The sequence below is a fragment of the Lethenteron reissneri genome, chromosome 16, assembly GCF_015708825.2.
Source record: "Lethenteron reissneri isolate LAM-NWPU_2019-01 chromosome 16, ASM1570882v1, whole genome shotgun sequence".
Lineage (NCBI taxonomy): Eukaryota > Metazoa > Chordata > Hyperoartia > Petromyzontiformes > Petromyzontidae > Lethenteron > Lethenteron reissneri.
Window position 1 is genome coordinate 2,373,043 of NC_083794.1, and position 25,892 is coordinate 2,398,934.

The 25,892-nt window shown below is 47.0% G+C and overlaps 1 protein-coding gene across 3 annotated transcripts in view; it reads right to left on the reverse strand.

The window, feature by feature from the left end:
- Nucleotides 1–25,892, reverse strand: part of LOC133342862 (glutamate receptor 2-like) — a 219,752-nt gene that overhangs the window by 82,106 nt on the left and 111,754 nt on the right. For all 3 annotated transcript variants that reach the window (XM_061552205.1, XM_061552204.1, XM_061552203.1), the window contains one exon: nt 629–813. In XM_061552205.1, the coding sequence (XP_061408189.1) occupies nt 629–813 (185 nt within the window). The remainder of the gene's footprint in view (nt 1–628; nt 814–25,892) is intronic.

Genomic DNA, 25,892 nt, shown 5'->3' on the forward strand with positions numbered 1-25,892 from the left:
GTTGGATCCCGACCATGACACCTCTTTATTTGGAGTTTGCGTGTCTCTCTCCCCATGATCGCGTCGATTTTTCTCTGGGTCCTCCAGTTTTTCCCTCCAAATTATAAACATGCGTTTAGAGTATATTACTGCTATACATTCCATATCATGAGCCACTTAGTTGAGATATCATTTGTGGCCAGGTATATTCTGAAAAAGAGCTACGTAGCTTGGTGGGCCTTACCTGGTCAAATAATATTCAGTTCATAGTAGTTTAGAACCACGGACAAGTAAGTGGAAATCCTACTCTCCATAAAAAATGAAATAAACTATCACTGTATGCACTTCAGCTTCCTACACAATAACGTCCCCGAGATGTGCCAAGCCTCACAGACCAACTCGGCACCGCTTTCCACTCTCCATCAACATTCTGTGGCCTATCCAGGGCCATGGGTCCTTACACCTTGTAAACACAGGAGTATAGATAGGAAGCCTCGCAGATTTCCCAGGGGTAGCTCACCTCAGATGGAGAACGATCCTGGGACACCCAGCAACAGCCGGCAACCCCCAGTGACAATGCACGTACGCACACGCGCAGGTGGAAATTTCTTTCGCGCCATACGCAACCAGACCACTCGTTCAATTGGACCTGAGACATGATGGCATCCAGGCGCTCGGGCTCGCAGTCCAGCACGATGTTGTGCTGCTTGCGGGAGTCCAGGTCCTCGAGCAGGGCCCGGTATTCCTCGTCGTTCATGTTCTCCACGCATCGCGCGGTCATCTGCCACCTGCGCTGGGAGGCCTCCTGGATCACTTTCGCCAGCACTCCCAGGCCTGGATGCGCAAAGATCCCGCACCGCCAACCACCCCGCCGCCGGTGTAGTGACAACAACAGTCAGAAGGCCGAGCGAGCAACTACGAAGGCCGGCATGGTGCACGAGGCCATGGTGTGGCCAACACCATGCCAGGCCACCTTTGTCTCCCCAATGCTGATGTTTACACACTGTACCAATTACTTGTAGAAAGGGGAGAGGGCAGGGAAGGGTGGACCTATAGGAGGTCCAAGACTGGTTCGGATAACAACCATTGATGTTGGGATGTGACTAGGAATCGAACTCCATCTGCCGGGTTTGTAGCACAGTGTGTTAATGATTATGCAACCGCTCCCTGTATGTACACACACACGCATAGCGTGCATAATGTGAGGTTCATGAGGTACACGTCCATGCTCACTGGGCATGCACAGATCAATTATGCATTCTCTGAGCCGTGGATAATGCTTCTATAGATGCACTCTCATGCGTGCACACTCGTGTTCACTTACTCGGTACAAAAGCGATAAAATAATAGTCAATCATCTGCTGAATTAAGGGTTTCCCCATGCCATGTCGGTCATGGGAGTTTTTGAGCCATATTTCACCATACTGCACAGTTAACCATTGGTGAAGAGTTGGACTGGTTTTGACCCGCACCTCCGATTAGCATGCTTGGCGTCGCATGGTGCGAAATAAGTTCAACATACATACAGGACCACAGATATTAATCATAGCTGCAAAATAATCAAACCCAGGTAACTGGGCTCGTGGAGCAGGACCTTACCTACTGTGTGACTGTTGGATTATCGCTTACGCAGTGCCGTAAGGCAATCCCATTTTACGGGTGGAAATCGTATTCCCTTGTGTGTGTGTGGGTTTTCTCCAGGTACTATGTGCAGAATATCCCACTCATGAAAAGTAAGTGGCAAAACATTCTGATGCAGTGCCTACATTAAAAGCATATTTTCCATTCGCCATCAATTATCAATTGTATCTCCCAAAGGTAACAATTAACTCAGACAAAACCAGTAATAATACTTTGACACATGTCTCTTGTTCACTTAGATCTGCGTTTACATCAGAGATGTATAGTTTCATAACAATAAAAAATAACCTCACATCAGAGAGCGTCACTCCATGCAATGCTTACACGAATCTTGCAGGATAGCCACCTAAAACTGCTGATGCAACTTGATATCATTGTTAGTATTCAGGACAATTCCTTTCGAGTGCCATGTACCCGGCCCCCATACCGTTGTCTAAAGCCTTGATCGCAAGACCGTTTTTGTATTGCTTCTCGCGTGACTTCACTGCTTCGTTGGAATTGAAATTTGCTCATCTCACCGTGACAGCACGTGAAGGTCACTGGGAGTCACTTCCGTACCTTCAATTACAAATTCTAAACTCTGCTGCAAGCACCACACTTGAGTAGAATATGCAGACTTACCCAAGCACTCCTCATATACCTTACAGGGTACTGGCAATGCACTTGTCCCATTGTTGTCTCCATTAATGCAATGCGATGATCTGATGGGTTTATTCACTTGACATCAGATGGTACTATATCACCTTTCTGCGCTAAAATATACATGCAGTATTCAGGACAATGATTCCCACCGAGATCAAAAGCTGTAGTTTTATGAGCCCACGGGAATGCAAACAACCTATTAAATGCCCCAATTCCCTTCATGACTGTACAAAGTGCTCTGTACCCCAGTAAAAATTAGGGTAAGTGAGACAGCTACTGTGCCTACCAGCATGGTCATATGGGTTTTAAGTGCCCAATGGAGTGGATTAAGCCTCATAAGTAACACTTAATAACTTAGACACTGGGTGTATATTGTATGATCAATGAATTTGGCCACCAGAGCCACTGAAAACAATTATGTATACTTTTTAAAAGTGCTACGTTTTTTTAACACAGAGACGAAATTGAAGAAGTGTGTGCACCAGAGAACTGCAAGTCCTTAAATAATTTATAAATAGAAAAGCCCACGGGAAAGATTCACAATTCCACAAGTACAAACTGTTGAATGAATGCTGCATTATAACTTGGACTGTTTTTGCATTGAGAGTTCAGAAACAATGAATGACAAAGTGGCATCATCTCTCAACACCACATTCTTAAGTTGTCTTTTACTCCCTGATGTCCACGTGATGCCGAAAAACAAGTAGTCCAACGTCAACCAGAGTCATGCATCATTGCTGCATGTGGTTGTGTTGAGATTCCAACTGTTGAGTCGACAATTATATTCTAAAAACGCAACTGTCAACACACTGTATTGCTACTGATGTGAAATATAGTCGTGTATTATAGTGCGAAGAGTATTTTGGGTGACACTCCCAAACCTGACAGGGTGCAGAGTGGCAACGAGATAGCAGTACAGCAAGTAGGTTCACAAATCTATACTTTTCAGTATTCTCTATATATTCCTGAATCCCTGCCACATGGCTTAAATAAATGAATTGCCCAAACATTGCAATGTAACCTTCTCCTAGCATAAGTGTTCAAATGTAATTAAGCATTACCTGATAAATATATTACATTTGTTATAAGCATTTTCATTTTATTTGCGTACTGTTATCGCCTATGGGGTTACATGTGACAAGGTTATACATTTTTTTTGCGGGGAGGATTTTTTTTTATTTATTGGTAAAATACTAACTATTGTAAAAAAATGTGACATTTTGTTTTCAGCCCTTTGTCAAAACATACGTGGATAAAGACTTTCACGCATCTTGTGAATTATGGGATTTTTTTACCATACTTCACTACACTGGATCATTGCACGTTGGTAAAGGGGCGTCCAGAATCAGTTTAGATATTACCCGCCACTGTTGGCTGATTATAATTTAACTCAGGTTTCCAAGTTTATAGCACAAGTGCATTAAGCACTATGTTACTGCTCCTATATATTTAGTTAAAGTGGCTTTATGAAAAAAGAAAATCTGTCAGCGATAATACAAAATCCATGTAGCTACTTTTTAAGGCCAGTAATTTGCAATAATTAAAGCACTCCAGCTTAGAATAACCGAATCAAAATCTGTAATAATTGTAATTATCTTAAGACGAGAAGGAAATTAACGAACAGAAAGGGCCTCAATCATGGCTCATATGAAGCAAAGTTCGGTGTGTTGAACCCTGCTTAAAGCAATCAATCCTGATTGGCTGAACCATCATTTGTAATCGTAGTGTGTCTGAGTTTTGACCTCGGCCTCCTTCATCACTGCCCAGACTGCGATATATGCAGACCCGAGTGGATGAATTATCCAGGAGACGTGGCCATGAGATTGAAATGCCTCTCGATGCAGTCACCTGCACACATTGACTCTAACTTGTTAATTGGTTGATGCATAGTTGTTCGCGGTTCAACAAATGAAATAATTAATTAATTAACACTTTTAATAAATCAGTTTATAAATTTCTAATTTGTCATAGGTTATAGAATATACTGTCCCTTGCTATTCTGAATATTTCAATTTCGGTTTGAGGCTAAAACACTGCCAAATATTTATAAAACGTGTTTTTGTCTCATCTGCAGAATCTGCTGATGAAAACCAAAAGGTTGGAACCCGTGCAGAGTTTGCTTGCTTAAACAAATGCTGCTGGGTAAAGCTGGCATTAAAAGCCAATAGGCCGATGGACTAACACGTTTTGAAAGAGGGGACACAGAAACGAGTTCTGGTTATTTATGGTTTATCCATAATGCTCTACAACAGCAGATGCGGATGATGCCATCGGGATTCAATTTTTCATGACAGGAGACAGCTCACGTTGGTAAAATCCCTCGTAAAAATTATCAGCTGATGGATAGATCTAAACTGTCAACTTTGTGCACACTGTATCAGTGGTCCATGTACTAAATAATATCTTCAATTTGCAAGACCACAGTTAAAATAATTTTTCACATCTTCCTGTGAATAATTATTTCTTAGAACATTTTTCAGCATAATATGGGACCTTTCTTGCCAGTATTAAAATATAACAATAGGTTTTACCCTTTCTTGCAATAAAACAGGTGTCAAGATGTTAAAACACCGAACAGAATCCTTATTGATAATTGGTTCTTTACCCTTCTATCTGGCAACAAAACTGACACCTTTTTACAAGGAGTCATGTTTGCATAGACCGCAATACCTGCAGTCATAATACAAACAAAAGAACATAACTCTGATAATGTGCACTGTCCCTGAAGTTGATTGGTCCACACCCGAGACAGCTTTCCTTAGAGCCTAGTCTCATATGGGTTGGACCAGATGACGCCAAAAGGCGCATCTGGTCCAACCCATATGAGACTAGGCTCTAAGGAAAGCTGTCTCGGGTGTGGACCAATCAACTTCAGGGACAGTGCACATTATCAGAGTTATGTTCTTTTGTTTGTATTATGACTGCAGGTATTGCGGTCTATGCAAACATGACTCCTTGTAAAAAGGTGTCAGTTTTGTTGCCAGATAGAAGGGTAAAGAACCAATTATCATATTTTTGCTGGCAAATGAGGTTCCCATAGTGTAGAATCCTTATTCAATAGAATCCTGTCTGCATTAACCACACGTACTTGTGGTGAACATGCAAAAAAAAGAAATCTGTCTCTGGTGTGGATCAATCAGTTTAAAAGACAATGCATATATTATCAGAGCATTTTTTTTTGTTATATTGTTTCAGCATTTTCCTCATATTTCCATCGGAAAGAACATCATTGATTATAATAAGCCAGCGCAAAGTCAATCCTTGCCATGTGCCAACCTCGCTCCTAATGTAGACTATTTTGTTAATTGGGCACGATGCCGTTGAAAATAATTTACTCTGCATTAGGCTAAGGTTGAGCACAATTGTGCACAGCTTCCAGCACTAATTATCTGATTATCGCCGGTTAATTTGCAACTCAGCGGTGTGCCTGAAATCGCACCTTTCTCAACCAGCCACCCCGTAGCAAGCGCCTCCACATTGGGAATACGAGTAACACGCATCCCCCCTACGCCTCACCACCCATGCAAATCAATTGGATAAGCTGGTGCACGATCGCGATCAGCCTGGCCAGCGCAGTGCCACTCCGCACTAACTTAGGGTGCAATGGTGCAATGATTCATTCATTCATTAAGGTTGATTCTTTTAGCTCAAAATAAGTGTCAAATTGAAAGTGTAAAAAATCTTATTTTTCAACTTGTATATGTTGTATGTAATGTTGTCACGTGACTCCTGCAACTACGAGTAGCTGCTACACTCACCCCGGTGTGCCGAATGGGAATCAACGCATCTCTATGTATGTGTGTTGATCTTTTGCACCGTACGTAGCCGTGCTAATCGTAGATGCGATTTTGCAGGCTACTGTATAGTCACCCTTGCTAGAGACCATTATTTATTACTTATTACCATTGACTGCCAAAATGAGTGCTTCTCACTGTTTCCTACGGTATTTGAAAAGCTACTGGTAAAACACAGTAACTGATGCGATGGCACAAATGGAGTTGCTTGATGTATTTGATCCGCACCTCTGGCGTAGTATAATGGGCAGTGCTGTTGCGTGCTGAACAAATTGTACGCTTGTTCACCCAAGAATGTCAATGAATCTCAACTCTATTTCAAGAGGGTCCTACCAAGTTTTTGGGAATTGCAATGTGTAAATCCCAATTTATTTGCAGGTAATTTCCCAGCATTTTCAAATACCAAGTTAACTGCATCTAAATTAGAATGTTCTTACGTTGTTATCCATTGCAGCCAAAGCTGTCCAGCGCTCAGATGTGGGTGTGTGTGAGGGGTTAGAATACCCCAGACAACATCCCGTGAGATATTAAGCCCAGGTGTAAAGGTTACATTTTTATACAGCAAAGGTACACTGCTCACGAGTCAGAAAACTAGGCCACAGTCGCTAAGAAAAGCCAGCATAAAGGAGGAGGGAGAGGAAAGTGTTTGGGTATGGAATAGAGCAGTGGTTCTTAACCTGGTGTCAGTGCCGGATTATCCTAGTAGCAATAGTAGCATATACTACGGGCCCAGTACTTTCAAGAGCCCAGTGGTAAATTATTTCAATCTATCAATTCCAGGTTCAATGAATCTGCACTTGCTCTATTAGTATAGTACTATACTGTTTAACACGTAGGCTTTCGCAACCAATATTCATAATCAACGGTTTTGGGTTTAGATCGCGTTATTTATAAATGTGTCGTAACCCTCCACCACCCGACACGGCCAATCAGTAAAAAAGTGTCACGTTGACAAAAGACAAATAGTTCACTGCTTTAGCCCACCGGTGTGTTGAAGCGTGAAACCACAACATTTACAATTTGAGTACGACGTTTCGCTGGTAATTGCGATTTAAAGGTTTTTATTAACTTCTCAGCGGGTACAAGGAAAACCAAAGAGAGTACTGAAAACCACTCCTTCCCGGGTGCCCCGGTTGGCCCCTTCGAGTCTCCGTCACATCCGCGGGCTCCACCCACATACAATGCAACAAAAAAGCTCGCCGCCATAACGCACACCGCCCCGTTCCCCTTATTCACATTCATCACCACCATTCACCCGTGCGCTGCTCCATCACATCGCCTTCCCCCGATCGAACACGTACATTCCTCGCCCACACGACTTAGCAGGCCGGCTAAAATGTGCATGGCCATCCTACACTATCCCTTCCCTATACCCACCGGTCCCCTCGCTACCCCACCCCGGGTAGGGGCCACTTCCACTTCACACCTGCGGCCTTGTATCCCAGCCTAACCCGGTCTACTTCCATCACCCTTTCTAGCAACCTTCTCGCCCAGTAGCACACCCCCAACGGTGATATAGGGGACCCATCCAACTCTTTTCTGTGAGCTCCCCACAAGGCCTCCTTTGTCGCGCCTATTATAGCCCACGTTCGATCTCTGTCATCTCCCCGCACCTCCCTTAAGACTCCCCACATAATGTCCCGACTTGTCACCTGCGACGGGTAAAACCAGGACAACAGCGGACTGCTCAGTCTCCACACCTCCTGTGCGAAGGGACACTTCACCATGACGTGCACCACGTCCTCATCTGCGTTGCAGCCCCTCAGGCATTTGGGCGAACGTGCCATTCGGCGAGAAAACATGAAGCCCCTCGTCTCCAATCTATCCCACACCGCCAACCAGGACAGATCTCTCTGTTCTTTTGTGAGCACCATTGATGAAGTGTTCCTCCACACTTGACGGTACATAGTCCTCTTCGCGCCCATCAACCCCTCGCAGGCCTCCCTTTCGTTTACTTCGGCCAATACCTCCTTGGAGTTCCACGGTCCCCCTCTCTGACTCAAATTGTACTCTTTTATGTAGTCACCCACCGCCGCATTCAGCCATCCTTGTGGCCAGGCCAAGGGCGTGCCCGCCGGTAATTGGGTCATCCCAAGCCCCCTCAGGAGCCACATCAGGCGATACCTTAAATAACAAGCGGCCTTCCCCCAGGGCTCTTCGGAAAAGAATAACCTCAAAGTGTTGCACACAAAAATTGAGGACAGCACACGTGCAATATTTGGGGCACCCTTCCCCCCGTTCTCGACGCGTTTACACATCACCACCCTCTTCACTCTATCCATCCCGCCTCCCCAAATGAATCGAAACAACAGCGATTCCAGGATTCTTGCCTCCCTCCTACCTGGCGGGTACACATATGCGAGGTAGTTGAGTGTTGGTAAAACCACCACCCTCAATACCAGAATCCTCCCTTCCATCGTGAGCCGTCTCCCGGCCCACTTGCCTAACTGTCCCTTTACCTGCTTTATCCTCCCATCCCAGTTTCGTTCCGCCGCCCTCTCTCGGCAAAAGGACACTCCCAAGACCTTGACTTCCTCTGTCTTTATCCCCAACTCAGGCGGCCGGCCCTCAAATAGTCTCGGGTCCCCGAAGGCCATCAATTCGCTCTTCCTCGCATTCACCTTCAAGCCGGAGGCCAGGCCGAAGCGGTTTGTCTCCTTCATGGCCCCCCACACTGATGCCACGTCCCTACAGAGCACGACTACGTCATCCATATATAGCGCCACCTTCCCCTGTTCCTTATTCCCGGGGATGGTCACTCCCTTAATCTCCTCATTGTTTCTCATTGCCTGTGCAAGGGGTTCCATACACATTACAAATAGAACCGCGGACATCGGGCACCCCTGTCTCACCCCTGACTCTACTGGAATTGTCCCCGAGAGCTCCCCATTTATCAGTAGTCTGGTCTTGAGCCCTTGGTAAAGATGCCTCACCCAATCGACCAAGGGTCCCCTCACTCCTATTTTTTCCAACACTGCGAACATATACTCGTGCGAGAGGCGGTCGAAAGCCTTCTCAAGATCCAGTCTAAGAAGCCCTAGGGGACATCCCCTCTCCCCTTCTACCTCTATTGCCTCCCTTAATAAAATCAGGGAGTCCGAAATCCTTATTCCTGGCACCGCACACGTCTGGTCGGGTTCGACTACTCCCTCCACCACCTTCCCCAGGCTCGTCGCAGCTATTTTTACCATGATCTTGTAGTCCGAGTTCAGGAGCGTAACTGGACGCCAGTTTCCCAACTTTCTCTGGTCCCCCTTCTTCTTATACATCAGTGTGATGAGCCCCTCACACATTTCTTCTGGCACCAGTCCGCCCTCCAGCATTTCCCTATACATTTGCAGCATGTCCCCTTTCATTAAATCCCAGAATGTAATATAGAATTCTGCTGGAATTCCATCCAGTCCTGGCGTCCTATTCCTGTTCTGCCTCCTCACTGCCTCCTCCACTTCCTCCATCTGGATCCTCCCTCCCAGTACCTCTGGGTTCTTAACCTCATGTCTTAGCTCCCCTAGTAGTGCCTCCCTTATTCCCTTATCCGTTCCCTTCCTCCCATACAACTCCCCATAGTACTCCTCCGCTATCTCTATCATACCCTCTGTCGTTGCCTGCCTGCCTCTGACCGGACTCACCAATTCCCTAAGTGTGTTGTCTCCTGCCTTGCATTTATTAAAGAAGAAACTCGTACATTTCTCTCCCTGTTCCGTTGCCCTGACCCTTGCCCTGTATGCCATTTGTTTGCCTCTTTTCTCCAATACCAAGGATAACCTTCCCTTCAATCTCCGTATATCCTCACCCACCGGGAATCCCAGCTCAAGTAACCTGTGCTTCTTCTCGATTCTAGCATTCCACAGCTGCAGTTCCCTGTTTACACTCCTCCTTATACTATGTGTCTGGAAGAGGGCCTTTATCCGGCCCTTCACCATGCTCCACCACTCCACCCTCGTGGTAAAGCATTCCTGCAGGGTCGTCCAGTCTTCGTACTTCCTTACAAAGTCTTCCACGACCCTTCTGTCTTCCAACAGGCTTACATTTGTAATGCGGGCGTAAATGGGCGGGGCGGATATGACGATCCGAGAGGGAGGAGTCAGGGTGACGTGGGGGAGAAGTTATAGCGGGGAGACAGGAAGCTATCTGGGTCAGTCGGGGGAGTGAAGGGTGGTGAAGACGTTGGGTGGTCGCCGTGCCTCAGCCTGGTGGCTGAGGGGCTCATGACGGCGCCAGCCAGCGGGGTGGAAGAGAGAGTGGAGGATTGAGGTAGGAGATGGCGAGATAGCCATAAAGGCCACGAAGGGCTGACGTTGGGAGGTGGCGAGATCGCCACGCACGGAGGAACAGGGAGCAGCGATGGAGCTGCTGTGGGAGCAGCCAGAGGGCTGCACCAAGAGCCTGCAGCGGAGCTGCAGGAGCGTGGAAGGCTACGGGAGCGAAGGCAGATGTGGGGCTGCCAGGGAGAGAGTCTCAGGAGGAGTGCCGTGTGGGAAGGAGAACGCGAACCCCAAATAAAGGACACGAAGACAGAAAGAAGTGTCTGAGTCCTTTTATTACACTGGAGTCAGAAGTGAAACGGCATCTCAAAACAACTGAGAGAAAGAAGAAATAAAAATATTCCTGCTACATCATCCGACGACGACGACCTTCCTCAGACAGTGGACCTGCCTGCGATGGAAGAGGAGATCCGTTCTGGAACGAGTACGGGTCCGGGTGAGCAAGGTGTCGCCGCGTCGGTGGACCTGTCTGTGCCGGAGGACGCCAACTTACGATGGAGACAGATGGTGATGCAGATGGGGACCTTGAAAATCGTGCTGGCGCAACTGTGTGAGTTCACCACGCCGAGGACGACGTCGGGGAGGCCCGGTGGTGATCCGCAGGCCTCCGCCTTTCCTGCGCTGCCAGCGCCATTGCCACGTGGCACGAAGACGCCATCTTGGGCGTGGCAGGGGAGAAACGGCGGGAAGCCGCCATCTTGTCTTCACCGCGGCGGGAGGACGCCGCCATCTTCAACATCGCGGCGGAGAGGCAGCCTTGCGCTGCCATCTGGAGGTGCCGCGGGGTGAGCAGCCTGCTGTGAGCTGCTGTTTTTCGAGGGCGTGCTGCGAGGAGAAGACGCCGATGCTGCAGCTGCTGGGGCGGGAGCTTCCCGTCCTGGCTCGGGTGCGTGACAACGGAGCCGTCAAGTCGCCGAACGAGTTCTGCGAGGCGTCTCAAGTTGCCACCCTGCCGTCCTCTTCTTGCTGCAGCCCCGGGCGAGTCATAACGATACGCACCCGGCCTTAACACACACCTCACTCATCTTTCGAGGGCCGGGGGGGGCTATTTTGGTTTTCTCTTATGACTCGATTGTGCGGAGCGCGGTTCGGACTGTGTGTATATGTGTGTAATAACGATGAACGCGCTATCTGCTTGTTGCTTGGTGTCAATAAGTGTGTGCGTGTGTTGAGAATGGACGGAGAGTCTGCTGTATTTGCTGAGTGTCAAATTGTGTGTGTGCGCTGCTGCGTGGAGTTGTTATCTTGATGGTGAAGTTAATTATTAACTTGGGAGCGTCGGGTATCTTGCGCTGTATTATTTGTGGGCTACCTTGTGCGATGGGCTTAATTGGAAAAAAAATATATATATTTTTTTTGTGTATTGTGCTGCGAGGTGCTGTGTGCGATGTGATTGTTGCAAGAGAGAGAATAATTGTGTTGTTGCTGCAAAGTTACGACAGGATTAATGGTGTGTTGGTTGCCTGCAGATCTGCTTGCTATTGTGCTTAAATGTACGCGTGTGATCGCGATATGCTGATTGCATGTGCTGTTATACCGTTCTGTATGGTTATGGGGTGCGATGCAGTGGTTGACTATTGGAATTGAGATTGTTATTATATTGTGCGTACTTGTTGGAAATTGGTAACAAATTCGAGGGGGACCCAAATATTTGGTTGTATGGTTGTTGTGCACACGAGATTGCGTGTATATTATAGAGGGGGACCCTAAAAATTTGGTTGTATGGGTGTTGTGCACACGAGATTGCGTGTATATTATAGAGTGGGACCCAAAAATTTGGTTGTATGGGTGTTGTGCACACGACATTGCGTGTATATTATAGGGGTAATTGAGCTTTTTGAAAATGGGGGGGCGCGATGACGCCGTTGTGGGTGGCTTAGATGTTAATGCTAATGGGATCGTAAATGGGCGCCAAGTGGCGTCGTGTATTGGTTGATTGCATGCAGCCACGAGTTGCTTGGCGAGTTGGGTTGTGTAACCAATGTGGTTGGTAAAATATTGGTTAAAAATTCCACGATATGACAGCTGTGCGCAGCAAGCTGGGGCTGTGCGTCTATCGTTGGTGGGGTTGTTATAACGTGACGGGGGATGCGTCTTGTGACCCCCAGCTAAGGGAAGCTGGGGTGCACGAATGGAGAAAACTGCCTACGTGTTCGCACGTTGGGCCGCCATTTTGCGCGCACGCGGGGTATGGCGACGATGCGCTTTGCGGAAAGGGCCGCCATTTTGAGTGCGCGCGAGATATTGCGCGAACGCGCTGGGCGAAGGGGGCCGCCATTTTGAGCGCGCGGGAAAAACCGCGGTGGGGCAAATATTCCATCTGTTATGCCTGCCATTGTTGATTGGGTGATGCACGAGTTGTGGTCACATCGGCCTATGGCTGATGGCTGACCTGACAGCCCGGAGGCAAAACCTCCGTGGTATGTCTTAAACTAATGGGCCATGTGCTCATATGGCTCGGGGAGTCATGGTTCAGTTGTGCGGTGGCAGACTGAACCTGGTGTGCCGGGGGCTCACGGGATCTGGGTTAGGGTGTTATTGTCTCTATAAGAGAACATTGCCCCGTGGGGGGAGTCCATGGGGTCTGGCATTGCCGGGGGATGAACCTTCCCTGGGCTATAAAGCATCGGACTATACGAGGCTGGTGTGTGTCCATCTCTGATGGGATAGTAAGGGAGGAGCGTGGCCGAGTTGCTGCTCATCCCCGAAATTGCACTAGCTGAGAGTATGGTCAGTGGATGTTGCTGTGGGTTGACGACCACGGTGGGGGTTAGGGCGAGTTAAACGTTACCGCTGGGGAGCGTGGCTCTCTCCACGCGAGGGTGTGCGATTAGGCGTTTTGTTGGGTTGCTGAGAGTGACCGTGGGTACATGCTGTGTACGTGCGATGTCTGCTGGTCCTCAAGGGAGGACTGCTGGTGGGTAAGAGCAGGAAATTTTGTTGTTGTTGTTGTCACGTGTAAATAATATTGTTGTTAAAATGTAAATACTGGGGCATCCATTGCGTTATTTTGGGTATTTATGGGGAGTTTTTTTTAAGCGGGCTGGATTTACATCATCTCCACTACCCTGAGGCTGGGTGGCTGTCGTGTACGACATGCGGATGTGCGTTGTTGTGCTGTGCCTCAGGGGATTGGATTCTCCTTCTCGTCACAGATTCTTCAGCTCCCGTCGCACTGGGTGTTACCTGGTGTGCTAGCTGGATGAGGACTTGAAGGAGCAATTGAGCGCCGTTCGTCGTTCTGCTCTACCACTTGCTCTTTGACGTTGGACTTGAGCCGAGCGGATGGAACTGCAACATGGACACGCACTAAAACATCACATTTCTGGGTTGTGCGCGTTGGCCGTTCTTGCGTGTCAGTTGCCGTTTTTGTTCATTGTGCCATTCTTATTCTTGTTGATGTTGCGCGGAGGACAGGCCGGTGTTCTGTTCCAGTTCCTGATACTTCCCCTTTCGTTGCTTGTGTTGTTGTTGTTATAATCTCCGTTGTGTCTGGGGGACTCCTGATTGTGATGCCTTCGCCCGCATTATTTTGTTCTGTTTCAGCCGAGGACGGCTGGGATTTTCTCTACGGGGGAGGGTAGTGTAATGCGGGCGTAAATGGGCGGGGCGGATATGACGATCCGAGAGGGAGGAGTCAGGGTGACGTGGGGGAGAAGTTATAGCGGGGAGACAGGAAGCTATCTGGGTCAGTCGGGGGAGTGAAGGGTGGTGAAGACGTTGGGTGGTCGCCGTGCCTCAGCCTGGTGGCTGAGGGGCTCATGACGGCGCCAGCCAGCGGGGTGGAAGAGAGAGTGGAGGATTGAGGTAGGAGATGGCGAGATAGCCATAAAGGCCACGAAGGGCTGACGTTGGGAGGTGGCGAGATCGCCACGCACGGAGGAACAGGGAGCAGCGATGGAGCTGCTGTGGGAGCAGCCAGAGGGCTGCACCAAGAGCCTGCAGCGGAGCTGCAGGAGCGTGGAAGGCTACGGGAGCGAAGGCAGATGTGGGGCTGCCAGGGAGAGAGTCTCAGGAGGAGTGCCGTGTGGGAAGGAGAACGCGAACCCCAAATAAAGGACACGAAGACAGAAAGAAGTGTCTGAGTCCTTTTATTACACATTCATTTTCCAGGTTCCCTTCCCGATCTTCAGGCCACCTGGAATACCGAGCTTTGCCTTCACCAAATTGTGATCTGACAAAGGGAAGGGTTCCAGGTCTGCTCCATCCACCTTCACATTGGCAGACACAAAGATGAAATCTATTCGTGATTGTGTTCTACCGCCCCTATCCGACCACGTGTATCCCGGTCTCACCGGGTGTACCTTTCTGAAGGTGTCAGTCATTTTAAAATCCTCTATCAGCTCCTTCAACTTCCTAGAGGAAGGGTCGAGCCTCCTCCTCCCAGCCACCGATAATAGGTCTGCCAGGCACAACGGGCAGTTAAAATCACCCCCCATTATGACTTGCCATCTCGTCACGAGCAGGGTCGCTACATTATTCCATAGGTCCACTCTTTCTGTGCACGTCGTGGGGGCATACACATTTATTAGTCTCAGGTCTGCCTCTCCATAAGACACGTCCACATAATGGAGACGGCCCGGGATCACCTCTTGGGACCCGACTATCTGTATACCCCTCCTGCCTAGGAGGGTAACCACCCCCGTGCATCGATTTTCACTACTCCCGGACCAAAAGTAGTAGCCATCCCAGCTCTCCAACAGCTCCTCCTGGCCCAGGGTGTATGGTAGGTGGCATTCCTGGAGGAAGACCACCTCCCACTTGGTAGCCTGCAGTAGTTATATTATTGCTCCTCTCCTCCCCTTTCCCTTCAAGCTTCTCACATTTACGGACGCCACGGAAAGTTCCATGTTGGGATGTGTCTCAGTCTGAAGCGGCCTTCTCCGCTCGCCCTCCGTAACCGTCTTCATTCGCCAGTTCCCGCAATTTCATTTTGCCCCTTGTTCTCAAGGGTTTCCCCCTGCGCCGGCTCTCCCCCCTTTCCTCCATCCCCTCCCTCGAGGCCTCTGTGTCCGGCAAGGAGTCCGAGGATTCCGTGCTGCCTGAAGGGGTGCCTCTTTTTGGGGCTCTCCGTATCATCCTTTTCCTTCCGATTGGTCCCTCCCATGTCTCGCTACCGCCTTCCTCCTGCTGTCGTTCCCCTTTTCCTTCATCCTCCTCCACCGCCTCCGCCCAGTCTTCCACGGTCGTCTCAGAGATGCTGCCCATGCCGTCGCTCCCCTCCCCCGCCAGCGCCTCTTCCTGCTCGCTCGATGTCGATTCTGCTCTTTTTGCATGCCTCTCCCCTTCTTCCCCTCCGTCCGTCGCTGGTGGCTGCTGCTCAGCCACCTCCCCTCGTCCTTCCCTCACCAGTTCCTTATCCGGGTCCAGTTTGGTCCCACCCCCTTCCTCATCCCTCGCTCCTCCTACCCTATACGCCCTAACCTTGTTGGCGTACGACTCCGGACAATTTTTGTACAGATGTTCTCGGCTACCGCAGAGGTTACATTGTGCCGGAACACTGCATTCTTCTACCTCGTGGTCCAGTGCCTTGCATCTATAGCAGACTTTTGTCTTGCACGCTGCGGCCAGGTGACCGCTTCCCCCACACCTCCTACACAGTTTAGGTTGTCCGGCATACACAACATATCCCCGGTTGCCTCCTATGTTCAGGGCACTCGGGATGTGTCTCAAGGTCCCTCCCTCTGTTTTTAGCCGCACCCTCCATTGTCTTGCCTCTGTCCATATCCCCACTGAGTCCCTCACCCTTTTACAGCCCGACAGTACCGAGCAGTGCTGTCTTAGCCAGACCTCCACGTCGTGGTCATGTAGGGCTTCATTGTATAGGAAAATAGTCACCACCTTCGTGTCCAGCTCTGATAACAGTTGTAGCTTCATTGATATCAATGGCTTCTCCTCCGCCTTTTCCTCGAAGCGGGTCATAAATCTTTGTAGCAGGGGGCTTGAGTTGAAGCTTACATCAAGCGCCCTCCCTCCCGGCAGAGTTATCAAACAGTACAAGTCTGTCGGCTCTATTTGTAGCAAGCCCATCATTATTGACCGTACAAAGGTCGCTCGGTCGATGGTCACTTCTTCTGCTACCTCGTCCTTCATCACTACTCTGACGCAATTATGTCGTTTGACATGAGGTGGTGTCAGACTCACCCCTGCCCCGCCTCGCCATTTCCCGTCTCGTTCCCGGGGCCTCCCAGCTCCCACCGGTCCAGCGTTCACCGTCCCGTTCTCCCTCCGGGCCTCCCCCTGCCCCAGGGTTGCTGGCGTCTCTCTGGCTTCGTTCCCCACCCTACACTCGGGGGCACTCGCCTCTCTGCTTCCGGACGCCATACCTTTTTCTCCTCGGCCTCCCTCACCCACTCCATCAGCTCCCGCTCTCCCATCCAGTTCCTCCATCCTCTCCTTCTGCCATGCCTCCGCCGCGTTCCCCTCCATCCGTCTCCGTGCCTCCTCCACGCATCCCCCTGCTGCCAGCGGGTCGGTCTGGTTGCCCCAGTCCCCTCCGGCGGCACAGGTGGTGTCGGTGGCCCTCTGCTTTCGCCACGTCTTCTTCTTGTCTCCTGCAGTCACCGTCTGGCCGACTCTGTCGTCCCTGGCTCCCTCAGCAGTGCAGGTGGCATTCATTTCTCTTGGCGCTCTCCCTGCTTCCTTTTCATCTGCTGCGAGCATAAGCTGGGCGGCTCGGTCATCCCGATCTCCTTCAGCAACTCGGGTGGCCCTCGTGGTCCTTGACTCTCGCCGTTTCCCCTCTTCGTCTGTTGCGATTTCCGTCTCCATTCTCCAGAAGTCCCCGCTTCTTGGCAGCGTGGTCATCCCTGGCCACACGGTCAGGGCCCTCGCATGGCCTCGGGGCTGGTGGCTAGGTCTCACTTGAGATCCGGACGGGCTGGAAGGATCACCTCGATGCTCCTGGTGTCTCCCCTGGCAAGCCAGGGCCGTTTCCCCCTCCTCATCGGGCAATTCGCCAGAATGGTGAGGCTCTGCTGTGTCTCCCGTTCTTATATAGAGCAGCAGCAGGGTGACGTCATCATTAACTCATTAACTCATCAGGTGCAAAGATTTGAGGAGGGGTTATTGTAATTATATACTTGATTAGTAATCAGGCTATTGTTATGATGCGAGTTGTAGATTAGTAATCACTTGGAATGTGTTTTATTGTGATTATGCTACATTAGTAATCAGTTAGTGTTTGTTTCCCTTATAAGGAATTGTAATGTATCTTATTTAATAATACGCTTCCAGGCCGCACTAAGCTTGTAGCTGTCTGAGCGATTAAAGTTATTTCTGTTTCTCTCAATTTCAATGGATTCTCTAATTAGTCTTTGCCAGTAGTAACTAGTTTTACACAACACTTCAACGTTGTCAAAATCAATTGAGTGTCCCTGTTGGCATGCATGTTCTGCCACTGCCGACAGTTGTGTTTGCGATAGTTTAATATTTCTCTGGTGTTCTTTTAGTCTTACACTTACGTTACGCCCTGTCTGTCCAATATAGCATCTGCCACATACACAATTAATCCGATATACACCTTCTGTTGATAATTTAGGTAATTCGTCTTTAGTGCACGTTACTAGTTGTTAAATTTTGTGTACTGTACTAAATCTTACTGTAATGTGTTGCTTTTGCAAAGCACGGGCTAATTTGTCAGTTACTCCTGAGATAAATGGTATTTTTATTTTTCGATTTAAAGCTTTCGTGACTGCAGGGATTCATCTTCTTGGTTCTTTCGGTAAAGTCACGTAGAAGGGAAGTAATAAAATAATAAAAATAAAACAAATAAAATAATTTTCACGACGTTTCGGCCACAACGCAAGCAGCCGTGTTGCTTTTCACCTGAGGACGGCTGCTTGCGTTGTGGCCGAAACGTCGTGAGAATTATTTTATTTGTTTTATTTTTATTATTTTATTACTTCCCTTCTACGTGACTTTACCGAAAGAACCAAGAAGCTTTCCGCAGTGTTGCTTTGCGATCGTGATTTGGCATTTAGTGCTCTGTTAATTTGAGCATTATTGTAGCCATTCTGTCTTAGTGCTTCTTTAACATGTTTAATCTCTCTCACTAGACTTTCACCATCTGACACTGTTTTAGCCCGATGTATGAGCGTCTTGATAAGAGAGGATTTCTGAGCTGGGTGATGATGCGAATGTGCTAGATAGATAGGCATCAGTGTGCGTTTGCTTTCTGTAAACGCTGTGTGTTATTTTACCATTTAGGCCATGCCCAAGTAAAATATCCAGGAACGGGAGTGTGTTATTCACCTCCATTTCCATGGTGAACTGAATGGCCGGGTTTTGTGCATTGAGATGATTTAGAAAATCGGTAAGTGTATCTTTACCATGTGGCCAGACAACCAAAGTGTCATCCACATATCTAAACCAAAAGGATGGTTTTAATGTGCTCGAGGCAAGTGCTCTGGTTTCAAAGTTTTCCATGTACAAATTTGCTATAGCAGGAGATAAAGGAGAGCCCATTGCTGCTCCCTCCCTTTGTTTAAAGAATTCGCCTCTCCATAAGAAGTAAGCATTAAGCGGATAAAATTGATATCTTCATTGGCGTTCCTCAAAAGGTGCAGAGATTCGAAGGTAATACCAAACGCAGTTAAAATAACACATCAGATAAAGTCTTCTAAAGCTAACAAAATACTACACAAGCTAGCGAATTATTATTAATAGAGAAGAATACAACACAACATGAGTGAATTATCCAACATTTCTGAATCGCTAAAGCATTTACATAAGTCCAAGTGCATTAGTGTACTTTAGGCTTTTCACTGTTAATAGTGACAGATGTTACCGTTCAAAACACTAAATTTCAGATTGATCAAGGAACAGATAACTTGCTGACACTAATGAGAAGGGTGATACTGAGATCTAGATTTCAGTAAAGAGACCAGGTCTGGCTTGAGGGCAGTGGTTGAGATGCGTAAAATGTCACGCAAGTGGGAGTCACTCATCCTTGACCTCAATTGGTTCTTGTTTAAGTTCATGACTGAGAATGTTTGCTCACACAACTATTTGGAGCCGAATAAGCTCAGCATTTTCTTAGCGAATGACCGCATTTCTGGAAACCTGCTTTTGTCCAGCTGCCGGTAAAAGTCAATAAGAGAACACTGCTGGTGTTTTCCGCGGCACTCATCAGTCAAACTGCAGCTCAATGAGCTCCAGCTGCAGCTGTGGAGGAGCAACTTGAGGGTCCACGGATGAAGCGAGAAGAGAAAAGCAATATGTCCTTTTCAATAACTGCAAAGTCCCGAAAGCATTTGTTAAATTCCACAGAAAGAGATGCGATAGCTGTTGCATAACTCTTCATTTGCGCACCGATGTTGTCCTGTGGGAAACTGTCAATGACCTCTTTCAAAGCTGGGAAGTGCGCAGTGCAGGGCTCTGTTTGGGAGAAGTGTCTTTGGAAAAGTTGCAGTTTGGTTCCCAAGGCCTTGATGTGAGCGTATAGCTGGCTCACCAGTGCATCTTTTCCTTGAAGATTAACATTCGGCGCATTCAAATGCTTCGTTATGTCAACCAAAAAAGCCAGATTTGACAGCCATACAGGATCGGACAGTTCTTCCATTGGTTGTCCCTTCTCACCCTAAAAAATGTCCAATTTCCTCTTTGAGAGAGAAAAATCGCTGGAGTGCGGACCCCCGACTTAGCCACCTCACATTGTTGTGATATATTACGTCACCGTATTCAGCCTGGATGTCACGCAAGAACTGCTGAAACTGTCGATAGGATAGAGCTTTAGAGCGAATAGAATTGATTGCCTTTGCCACTGGTTTCATAACATCGTCAATTTGAGTTGTTTAGCGCAGACAGCCTGCTGGTGAATGATACAGTGAAGTTGAATAGTGTTACCTGCTTCTTCGTTGACTTTATTGCAGATCAGTGTGGACAATCCACTTCGCTCACCAGCCATGGCAGGCGCACCATCGGTAATGATCCCTGAAACTTTACTCCATGGTAGTTTCATATCATCAACAGCTTCACAAACAAAAACGAATGAATCTGTTCCTCTGGTTTGCCCTTTAAGGCTTTTGAGGTCAAGCAGCTCCTCTGTCACGTTAATGTTGTCATCAACTCCTCTTTAAAAAATAAGTAGTTGTGCAGTGTCAGATGCGTCGGTGCTTTCATCGCAGGCTAATGAGAAATAGTCAAAAGCCACTCCCCTGTCCCCCAGTTGTCTCTGAATATCTGACGATATGTCCTCAACTCTCCGTGCCACAGTGTTGCGTGCCGGGCAAACATTAATAAATTCTTGCTTCTTCTCGGGGCAAATGTTCTCCAGCATTTTCATGACACAGTCTTTGATAAACGCACATTCAGTAAAAGGTTTGCCATGTTTAGCTGTTAACATGGCCACTTCGTAGCTGGCTTTGGTGATGTTTTCTTTTGACTCACAGGCCCACGTGAAGAATCGCTGTTGCGATGCCAGAGCAGCTTGGAGTTGCTTCACTTTTACAGCGCAGTCACTCCCTGTTAGCTTGTCGTATGTTGTAGCATGTTTAGTCTCGTAGTGTCTCTTTACGTTGAAATCCTTAAACAAGTTACACAAACACAATTGCTTAGATTTTCAGTGAAGAAGTATTGTAATTCCCACCGCTCCTGAAAGCGGCGGCCCTCACTGTCAACTTTTCTATTTTTTTTTGCAGTCGCCATGGCAGAAATGATTCGAGAAGTGTTCGCGGCACGGATGCAGAGCCAGAGAGCATTAAAATGGTGCTGCCACCGTGTGGTGAAAGGAGGAATTACATCTTTAAAGTTTGATGATTTTTTTATTCTGACAGAACTAGCGAGCCATAAATAACACATGATAAGACCGAAGCTGTGGGCCATATGAAATCTGACCGCGGGCCATGATTGGACATGCCTGCTATAGCACAAATGAGGCCTAGTCCCGTGCAGAGCCTCCGGCCTCGCCTAGTTTGTCCAGCCGGCCGAGGTGGCACCTTGGCTGGGGTTGGGCTGCTACTCCTGACCACCCCCCCCCCCCAGTCACGATCTCCCCGGCCGCTCTGCAGTAATATTTACGCTACGACCTATAGTGGTAGCATCTAGCGACTGTATAGTAGTAACACCTGCATCATGCATCGGGGTGGAAGGGACATCACACAGTGAAGATTTAAGCTCAGTGTTTAGTGTATTTTTCTAGCATTTTTTACGTGAAAGAAAATGCCCCCCTCACTCCCACCGAAGGCGTGCGACTTGGCATGGGCCATCCACCCCACAAAAGACGCGTGAGTTGGTATGGTTGTGCACGCGTCATAAGTAAATAAAGATACAGCGCAAAAAAATCGCACTAAATCGCTAATAAACTAATTTAAAGTTGACGGATGTGAAAAAGGAATAGCGCTTGCTCACGGCAGGGCGTACGGCATGGTACCTGGCTATTTTTATTTAACGTAAACCCCACCGTTGGAGAGCCAAATCCTTCGCAAGCGTCGAACACACACAAAGCCACACACAAACCCACAAACAGACAATTTTTTACTTTTTTAATTATATATAGATGCTACAGGTCCCGCACTAGCTTAATCCGGCACTGCCTGGTGTGCACGCACCTCTTGCGGGTGTGAGATGCCCTTTCTGGGAGTGCGAGACACGGCCAGATTTATTTTAGACGGCAAATCATCAAAACACAAATTAAGCACGGTCACATAAGTACAACAACTTTATTTCATCAAACCTATTTATTTACATGAAAAAATAACGATTGAGAACCAAAGGGGTGCAAGGCTGTAGTTAAGGTTAAGGATCACTGGAATAGAGGGAAAGAGGCCAGGACATTCGTAGGAAAATGGCTCTGTGGCTTTTTTCCAACTACAGTGAGGGAAAAAACGTATTTGATCCCCTGCTGATTTTGTATGTTTGCCCACTGACAAAAAAATTATCAGTCTATAATTTTAATGGTAGGTTTATTTGAATAGTGAGAGACAGAATAACAACAACAAAATCCAGAAAAACGCATGTCAAAAATGTTATAAATTGATTTGCATTTTAATGAGGGAAATAAGTATTTGACCCCTCTGCAAAACATGACTTAGTACTTGGTGGCAAAACCCTTGTTGGCAATCACAGAGGTCAGACGTTTCTTGTAGTTGGCCACCAGGTTTGCACACATCTCAGGAGGGATTTTGTCCCACTCCTCTTTGCAGATCTTCTCCAAGTCATTAAGGTTTCGAGGCTGTCGTTTGGCAACTCGAACCTTCAACTCCCTCCACAGATTTTCTATGGGATTAAGGTCTGGAGACTGGCTAGGCCACTCCAGGACCTTAATGTTCTTCTTCTTGAGCTACTCCTTTGTTGCCTTGGCCGTGTGTTTTGTGTCATTGTCATGCTGGAATACCCATCCATGACCCATTTTCAATGCCCTGGCTGAGGGAAGGAGGTTCTCACCCAAGATTTGACGGTACATGGCCCCGTCCATGGTCCCTTTGATGCGGTGAAGTTGTCCTGTTCCCGTAGCAGAAAAACACCCCCAAAGCATAATGTTTCCACCTCCATGTTTGACGGTGGGGATGGTGTTCTTGGGGTCATAGGCAGCATTCCTCCTCCTCCAAACACGGCGAGTTGAGTTGATGCCAAAGAGCTCCATTTTGGTCTCATCTGACCACAACACTTTCACCCAGTTGTCCTCTGAATCATTCAGATGTTCATTGGCAAACTTCAGACGGGCATGTATATGTGCTTTCTTGAGCAGGGGGACCTTGCGGGCGCTGCAGGATTTCAGTCCTTCACGGCGTAGTGTGTTACCAACTGTTTTCTTGGTGACTATGGTCCCAGATGCCTTGAGATCATTGACAATATCCTCCCGTGTAGTTCTGGGCTGATTCCTCACCGTTCTAATGATTATTGCAACTCCACGAGGTGAGATCTTGCATGGAGCCCCAGGCTGAGGGAGATTGACAGTTTTTTGTGTTTCTTCCATTTGCGAATAATCGCACCAATTGTTGTCACCTTCTCACCAAGCTGCTTGGCGATGGTCTTGTAGCCCATTTCAGCCTTGTGTAGGTCTACAATCTTGTCCCTGCCATCCTTGGAGAACTCTTTGGTCTTGGCCTTGGTGGAGAGTTTGGAATCTGATTGATTGATTGCTTCTGTGAATAGGTATCTTTTATATAGGTAACAAGCTGAGATTAGGAGCACTCCCTTTAAGAGTGTGCTCCTAATCTCAACTTGTTACCTGTATAAAATACACCTAGGAGCCAAAAATCTTTCTGATTGAGAGGGGGTCAAATACTTATTTCCCTCATTAAAATGCAAATCAATTTATAACATTTTTTACATGCGTTTTTCTGGATTTTGTTGTTGTTATTCTGTCTCTCACTGTTCAAATAACCTACCATTAAAATGATAGACTGATCATTTCTTTGTCAGTGGCCAAACGTACAAAATCAGCAGGGGATTAAATACTTTTTTCCCTCACTATAGGCCCTTGCCTCTAAGCCAGTTAGAAGACAGTTGATTTGTCTTATTATCTGGCTTCATTTTTTCATTTGCGGTGACGTCAACACCGTGCATGTGCACTTGGGAGCATGGCACTCAGCCAGGCAGGAATCCACCCAGGTAATCGGCCATTCATTTTTTCTGCTATAGTGTGAATCTTTAAAAATAATATTTTCTAACATGGGCTATTGTGCTACCAGTGTCGTAAATCATAATATGTATATTTGATTAACAAAACAGAGACATACCCAAACAACTATGCTTCTTAGGTCTTCTGTACAAAGGGTTACTAAGTCTCAAGGTCCTAGTCTGGATAAGTTTTAACAACAGGTGAAAAAAAATGTTCACTGATGAAGCTGGATGAACATGTGAGGTTCTGTGTTTATTGCAACACACCACTTGTTGGCAGTAGTCCATATTACCAATGTGTCCCCATATTGTATTGTTATAGCTATGCAATACCATATATATTGTCGTATAGCCATGCAATACCATATATATTGTGTTATTATCGCCATGCTATACCACATGTATTGTATTGTTTTAGGTATGCGTTTTAGATGACAATTGTTGTCAAACATGTTGTTGCTTATTTCATTTTAGTCATATATTGCTGTGGAACATTAACTTGCTTTAAGTAATGAGTACAGGTAAACAACAATTGCAAAGGTTCACTTATTTGGAAGAATACATTTTCTAGAATTTGTAATTTGCTCATTTATATTCCATTTATATTCCAATTGTCCAATGGTGATAATGCCATCACATGATGATATGAAGTATCCATATGAAACTCTTTGAGTATGGTGTAACCCCGTGTATGATCAAACGGGCCACACAAAGAGATGGAGAAATGCGTCTGCAATCCTTGCAAGGGACCTTTTACATCCTCACACTCGCCGGGGACACTTTTTCATTTGCCCTTCTATAGAGACATATTTTGTCACTTGGCGGTAAAACTAGCATTTTTTAAAATCTTGGAGCCTGAATTTAGCCAAATTAAGTGAATAACAAAGTTATGTTCTTGTCATGAGTGATTAGACTAATTTGTGATTGGGGCGGCAGTGGCATTCTAACCCAGAATCGTTCCCTCTCACTGCGGTGGCGAGATGTTAACTCCCTAGCCTGGTTTTCAGGAGACCATGGGTTTGATCCCCGACGCTGACGCCTGTACATTTGGAGTTTGCATGTTCTCCCCCTGTTTACGTGGATGTTTCTACAGGTCTTCTGGTTTAATCCCACCACATTAAGAAACACGACTTTAGATTATTTGGCTGCTGCTATATATTCCCACATATGATAAGCCGCTTTTTTGGCCAGGCCGCTTCTGAAAAAGAGCTAATAGCTCATTGGACGTTACCTGGTAAAAACATTTTTGTTAGAATCTCAATAGTGCTTGCTCACTGCTCTGAGCCCTGCACCACATGGCCATCTATTTATTTTTCATTTAATGCTTTACTTGTGATGCCTCATTTTATTCACGCAATGAAATTATGTTGGTGCTCTAAATGTCAAAATTATGGGCTGCTTTGTTAAGCTATCATTTGTGGCCAGGTCGCTTCTCAAAAATAAGTGAATATCTCAGTGGGCTTTGCCTGATAGGATGGAAATGGTTTAGTTGTATTTGTATGTGTCTGGGTGATTTGTTTACCTTTCTTGTACTCTGCACTATGATCATATTTTTTACTGTTTGTTGTTTTAACGTTCTTACCTGCCCCGACTATACATCTGTGAAAAAAAGCTTTATAGCTCATCAGATTCCTCCAGTATAAATACATGTTCTAATTCTGATTCTTTATAAAGGGTCTTTTTGTTCAAATTCTTTAAATAAATGCACAGGCAAATCATTGGGGCAAATTCTTCCATGACTACTACAGGGATTTTTCATATAACTCCTTAAAAATGTAGGCATTTTAACTTGGGCTGATTTCAAACCAATTGGATTCAGACATGTGCAAAGCTGATCCTGAACTTATGTGCACTGAACTTATTGACAGAATAACCCATCTCCCGGCAGAATGGATGTTATAGTTCAAAAACGTTTTTAGTATTCCTTCAAACCTGTTTAAAAGCGTCAACCAAAAATAGATAAATTAAAATCTGGTGACTATGGGCTTGAGGCGCTGCATTAATAATG